Below are 6,899 nucleotides of genomic sequence, written 5' to 3'. Positions count from 1 at the left end.
CCATAAAGATGTATATTGCACTGCATTTAGAACTTTTAATCTAATATAGGAAAATATTCAAAAAATGCTGAATAAATTGTGTTAAATTTCAAACAATATATATATTTTTTTACAGATGTGATACAATTCAAGCAAGTCGGCAATTGTTCATCGCTCTGGGTTACTTTTACCTACCCCAAAGAGTAATATATGAAAATGATCTTCAACGTTCCTATTTAAAAAAATATATATAAATATATCATGTAATTTTAATGAAATTACTCAGTTAAAATGAAAAGAATTCCTAAATGTTAAATTATGTTAAACTATGATCAAATATAAACATATACATACAGTCACATATATATTTCTACATCTGTAATCTAATTTGGTGTCAGGTGACTAAATCTGTTAACTACACGTAAACAATCGATTTAGGATAGTCTGTGGGGAGGGTTTCAAATAAGCTAAGTTTTTACTCCGTGGTAAAATGGTTTGGTATTGATAAGAAGTTGACAGAACACTTTTACTTCTTATTGTAGAAGTATTTATAACACCTAAGAACCACCGTAGGGCAAAAGGATTGTATGGAGGATAAATACAGGATGTCTACAAGAAGTGAAAAAGACAGAAGTAAGCAAATTCAAGATAAATGTCAAAGTCTCTTAACTCAGATGTTGAGAGATGAAGACAATAAATATTGTGTTGACTGCGATGCTAAAGGTTAGTCTATCTAGGAATATTCCTTTACTTTTTAAATTAAGATTATTAAAATACATATATTTGAAAAAGGTAATAGTAGACAGATAGAAGCCCAGTACTAGTTTATTTAGATTTCTCTAAAAATGTTGTATTTTAAAGGATTGTTTTTATTATTTTCCTCTTGAGAATTGCTGTAGGCACATTTTATTATGTAAATGTTCCTTGCATTGTATTAGAACTTACGATAATGTTGGTATATTATCTATTTCTTATCAGACTTGGTTGACTATTGTAAAACACAGTTAATGAATTCTCCAGGATTGTTTATTTTCATATACTATATTGTTGGTTTGGTTTTTGTATGATAACCTTCCTCTCGATAAGTTTTATTTTTGAAAATAGGCCTTACCTTACTTTTTTTCTTATTATTCTTTTTTACACGTTTCTATGTTGTCATGAATAATGTTTCAAGTTATATTATTCTTTAAGAGGAAAGTTATTCTTATATTACTTAATTGGAAGTTAATTATGCTTTAAACTGCAAAGCACTTGCCTTGTAGTTGCATTAAGACACTGTTTACTTGAATCTTCATTGATTTACAGTATTTCGATCAATTAACATCTCATCACCAGAAATTATTAAATATTTTTTAGTTTAATTTATAATATCTATCCTTTTCCACTATAGACTGTCCAGATAATTGTTGTTATCTGTAGTCCATATTTTATTTTCACTTTTGGTCCAAATTTTATTTGTTCTTGAATTTTTTTTTTTTATTATTTCTTCATTTAAAATTTGAAATTATAATGTATTATACCATAGAATACAAATAAAATTCATGTTGTTGGTTACTTTATTCATCTGAAGTTAAAATATGATATTTTAGTATTTGAAATCAGTTTACTAATAAAGACTTTGTAATGTCAACTTTTTGTAATTTAAGAAACCACTGCACTGGACATTAAACAGCTTTAACTTAAAAATGTATTTGTATTAAGTTCACTGCAACCATCTTTTCACCATGTTTCTAGTCCATATGCTTTACTTAATCTGCTTATCATTTTACTTACATTACCTAAATAAACACCTATATTAAATTTTTCTCTTCTGCCGTCCTCCTCTGAAGATATGTTTATTTCGAACGTGCCAAAAGTAGCTTAAGTTTATTTTTTAATATAAGGAACTAAAGAAGTTCCTAATTTTTAATGTATAAACATTAAAAATTGTAATTGTACATTTTAATATGTACAAAGTCTGTGATCAAATTACATTCTTACATTAAAAATAATGTCTCATTGAGAAAATAAATATTGATGGCTTCATAGTGGTGTTAAGTACATTATAACTTTATGAAAAATACAATTGAAGGCTCTCTCTTTCAGAAAAATACAACCTTTCCATTAATTTTTTGACTGAACAGAGTTTGGTATCTGTTTAGTAAAAAAATTATATAAAAGTTGTTATTTTCCTATAAGAGAGAACCTTTAATTGTTTTTTTCATAATGTTAGTGGAAATATACTTAGCACCGCTGTGAAGTTAGCCATCGATATGTTTTTGCTAATTTTGTGACCATTTTTTACATATAGTTGTAGAAAATAGAGACCTATGAAAACCAGCTTTTGGTTTTGATCAACCAGCAATATTCTAAACTTGTCTATACTTACATTTTCAATTATTATTATTATTTACCATTGGTAATATATTTTGGTCTTTATTACAAAAAGACTGATTAAAAGTAAACTTAGAACTAAATCTGTGCAGACTGTGTTAAAATATGTATTTGTATTGAAAATTTTGACTCAAAATCAAGATCCCCCTTACTATATATTTCATTTATAGATAATTAGAGAACAAATATAATCTTTAGTTATTATTACTATTCGTTAATTACATAGGTTTGCTGCTATAAAACTGCATGGAATATGTTTTGTTTAATTATAGGTTTTATATTGCGTTGAGTACAAAAATGTCCTCCATTTCCTCCCACCATGTGCAATGTTTTTACCAAACGTTTTAACAAAAAAATATAAATTAAGTTAAAAAATCAATATTTTATTATTATTAACACTTTGACCATAGGGGCTACTCTTGGAAACCACTTGAAAGCACGATTTTTTTGCCCATTTATAACAGCTTTTAATCACTTCTTCCAAAGGTTGTTGAGCTATTTTAATTGCCCAAAGTTCATTTTTTTAAGAATTTAAGCATAGTTACTTCCTTTTTTTTGTTTTTTTGCTAAAACGGTAGAATATGCCCATTTTGCTTAGCTATTATCTATAAACCAAACAAACTTTGATAATGGACCTAGATAAATAAAAATTATTCCTCCACCATCCGCTGTTCCCAAATTTTCTCTGAGACTACTGGGGTGATTTTTTGTCTAAATTTGGCACTGAAGTCGCAGGTCACTCCAGGATGACTGTTGGATTATGAAAAAATTATTTGCCATTTTATTTCAAAATTGCTGCTGACGTTCATATTTTAGTCATAATTGTACCCTCATCGAATCAATTAGTAGCCTAAAGAAATAATCAATCCAAATTCTTTTTTTTTTATATATATAAAATGTAAACTGTTTCAAACATGTACATAGATGTTGATTTTTATAAATTATAAAATTAATAAACCATTGTGTACTATTTTTTTTTTTTTTTCTAAATAACAATGGCTAATAAATAACTGTAAAAGTCCTATCCCAGGCTAAAGTTTACCTGTATCAACGATTGATAAGTACATTTAATAAATTAAAATAGTATAATTATTAGTAAATAATGAATGCTTAATGAGGTAACAAGTACTTTTTCAGCACTATTAATCCTATTCTTTGTTTTCACTGAAATAATGTATTCTCACTATTTTGGTTTAATATTTTTAATAATGAACCTTTCTTATTAAGTTTAGGAAAAAAATTAACGTTCCTCTCTTGAGTAGAACTGTATAATTAAATTTTAAAAATCTGTACTTTTGCCATTCGTGGTTTTCTCCATGAATGCTGGGCCAATTTTTTTTCGTATAGATTCCCACAGGATGTTCCTCGAAACACGAAATTATTATTCGTTTAAACATTGAGACTGATTAGAGTTTTATGCACCTATTTCTCAACCATCAAAGAATCATATCAAAACCTAAAGAAACATTTGGACTGTTAAATATATATAAATATATGTCACATTAGTAATTATTATGTAAATAATGAACCATAGTGTAATCATTTGGAATGTTTTATAGATATCAGGGTCCAGTTAGTAACTAAGTAAAATTTTTAAAAAATTCAAATTTTCTTGTCATATTTTATTGTTTTAGTTTATTTATTTTTCTATAGCTATGTATTATATTTGTTAATATTAATTGGTGATTGTGTTTTATAGTGAAAAGAGTGTGATAATTCATCATTAGAGTGTGGTTTTCATTCTTAAGGTGGCTCGTCTTAACTACTTACAGGAGTTATGAGACACCATTCAAAGCATTTCAGGGTGTTCTTTTCTCTTTGATACTAAAGTGGTTCAATCTGATTTAAGTATACTGTCCATAGCATTCTGATATATTTAGTTATTGGCATAAGAATTATTTCTGGTCCATTTCAAGCAAGGTGAACTGTGTGGCTCTTTTTGGAGAGGGCAAGGAGTTAGGTAGTGGTTTATTTATTGTTTAAAATGAACTACTCTTTTATACATGTTTATGCTCCACTCTTTTAGGTAGTTGAGGGCCAAATTAATGGGAAGTTAAGCCATTAAGACATTGCTGGTGGTGGCCCTAATTGGGATGTCAGCATAACATAAGATTTATTTTCTAGCAATAAGCTTTAATCCGTCTCTTAGGTTAATCATGATATTATAAAGTGTACAACTTATTACTACTCTCTGTGTATGACATTATTACTGTTTGCAGTCTTGATGTGACATTGTTAAACCTGACTTTTGTTATGTGTTAACCCTATCCAGACAATGTTTATTTTATTCCATGGTGTGTGGTAGGTATGTTTTCAGAAGCCAGCCTGTTCATCCCTGATTGTTCTTCAGTTTTCGAGAAAGACTTGCTATAGATGGTTGATCATCCTCTTCATAAACTGGCATGGCCCCCAGGTGAGACTGACTGACCTGTGGTTTTTGTCTTGGCTGAAAATATTTTATTTCTTGTATATAGAACTTATCTCAGTTATATTTATCCATGTTTCGTTTATTCCACTCAACAATATGTTTAATTAAATTCTTATTTACAAAAGCATTTGATCAGTTTATGAAATGTTTCATTGGGTCCACAGCTTTTTCCTGCTTTCTGAGTGTTCTTCCAAGTTTGTGAATGTTAAAATCTGCTCTCACAAGTTTTTCTTTGTTGAATGCAATTTCTTTTCTCACAAGCGAGCAATTTTTTCTTTGAATTTGTGATTAACCTTAATTGGCTGAAAATTATTATAGATATTTATTACTCTCCTCTAATTGAAAAAATGGTTTGTTTTAATTTTTTTTTTATCAAAGATAATTGATTTAATAGTTGATTTAAAGTTATTATTTTTCATAAAAAATATTTGTTTTAAGGACCAAGATGGGCTAGTTGGAATTTGGGTATATTCTTGTGTATCAGGTGTGCTGGGATTCATAGAAACCTTGGAGTTCATATCTCTAAAGTTAAATCTGTCAACTTGGATACATGGACACCAGAACAAGTAGTTGTGAGTATTTTTGTCTTTACCATCTTCCTTAAGCTTCAATCTGTAAGAATATTTACCTAATGTAAATACATTTTTTCAGAGCCTTCAACAGATGGGAAATTCTAGAGCGAGGGCTGTTTATGAAGCCAATCTGCCTGATAGCTTTAGGAGACCACAGACTGATTCTGCTCTTGAATCATTTATTAGGGCAAAATACGAAACAAAGAAATATATAGCTCAGGAATGGGTTCCACCACCTCTACCAAAAGTAACAATTATGTCATAAATGAATTTTATAGATTTTTTCTATTATTTGCTTTTAATTGCTATAGAACAAATACAAAATTGTTGATATTTCTGCTCTGATTTAGATTTTTTATAATATAGGTACTTTCATAATTCATGTACAGCAATAGCTCAAAAAGAACTATTTTTAAAGTAAGTTGCTTAAAATATTGATTTTGCAATTAATTAATCAATTAATCGTAGAAATATAAAATCAAATATTCTTGATAAAATTTAAACATTTAACTAGGTTTATCTATTTTTAGATAAGTGTAATCATAATCATGTGGTTGTTGTTTTTTATTGAAAGAAAGAAAATAGTTCTTACTCGGGTAGAGCTATAAGTCTAGTCTTTAACCGTATATTGATCAAACCTAGTTCAAATTGAAATTGTGTATATTTTTTCTGTTTATTTTCATTGATAGTTTTATATTTCAATATTTCATTAAAAATTTTCTCTTTATTTGATTTTTTAGATGTTTCCAATTAGAAACAATACTGTCCATTGTTTCTAATTGGCCAATGGGTGAAGTCAATTGTAGAATTATATTTTATTTTAAAAATCCCTTAAAAAATACAAATCAAATTAATATTTATTAATTAATGCAACCCATTTAGGAATTACCAAATTTTTTTTTGGGGGGGGGTTGTCTACTGGCACTGGTAATGGTGGGGGGAACAAGTTTGGGAAGTGGGGCTATTCGTCCTTTTTGCCAGGGGGTAGGTGTAAATGATTTTTTTTTTTATTACAGAAAAGCAAGGATCCATGATTTCCTTTGCATCAAAAACACTGTCAACAACTTAAATCATTTTCATTATTTGAAATTAGACATATCTAACTTCATATAACATTTAAAATAACTGGAACCAAACTCAAATTAATATCTTCCTCATCTGTTCACCAATAATTTTCATCCAGACGTAATTAGCAGATTTTTTGGGCAGTTTTTACACCATAATCACTTTTTGCATTTGTAACCCTTATTGTAAAGTGCCTCCATTGTAATCCTAAGAGTACTTTACTGTCCTATTCAAAATTTGAAACGACCCCAAGATTATTCCTAATAACCCACCAACCTCTACAGCTACCAATCATTTTGTTTCATACGGGGAAGTCTGAAATGTTCCATTATCATCAACTATTGAGGTAACAAATTTTCTGCTCCAACCATGTTATGAGAAGAAATACAACATCACTTGATCAGCATACAGGTTGATATAACTTGTATTAATCATAGAGGCAATTTTTATCAACAATAAAAAATACCTATTTGTTTGATCAT

General features: G+C 28.5%; 1 protein-coding gene across 2 annotated transcripts in view; it reads left to right on the top strand.

Annotated features, from left to right (window-relative positions):
- Positions 1-405: 405 nt before the first annotated feature.
- LOC106692963 (stromal membrane-associated protein 1) overlaps positions 406-6,899 on the top strand; it is a 30,309-nt gene continuing 23,815 nt past the window's right edge. For both annotated transcript variants that reach the window (XM_014439258.3, XM_014439257.3), the window contains exons 1-3: positions 406-702; positions 5,219-5,352; positions 5,432-5,599. In XM_014439258.3, the coding sequence (XP_014294744.1) occupies positions 567-702; positions 5,219-5,352; positions 5,432-5,599 (438 nt within the window). In that variant the 5' untranslated portion in view covers positions 406-566. The remainder of the gene's footprint in view (positions 703-5,218; positions 5,353-5,431; positions 5,600-6,899) is intronic.

The sequence above is a fragment of the Halyomorpha halys genome, unplaced genomic scaffold, assembly GCF_000696795.3.
Source record: "Halyomorpha halys isolate HHAL.00 unplaced genomic scaffold, Hhal_1.1 Scaffold80.1, whole genome shotgun sequence".
In the NCBI taxonomy this organism is placed as follows: Eukaryota; Metazoa; Arthropoda; class Insecta; order Hemiptera; family Pentatomidae; genus Halyomorpha; species Halyomorpha halys.
This window is presented reverse-complemented; position numbering and strand designations above follow the sequence as displayed.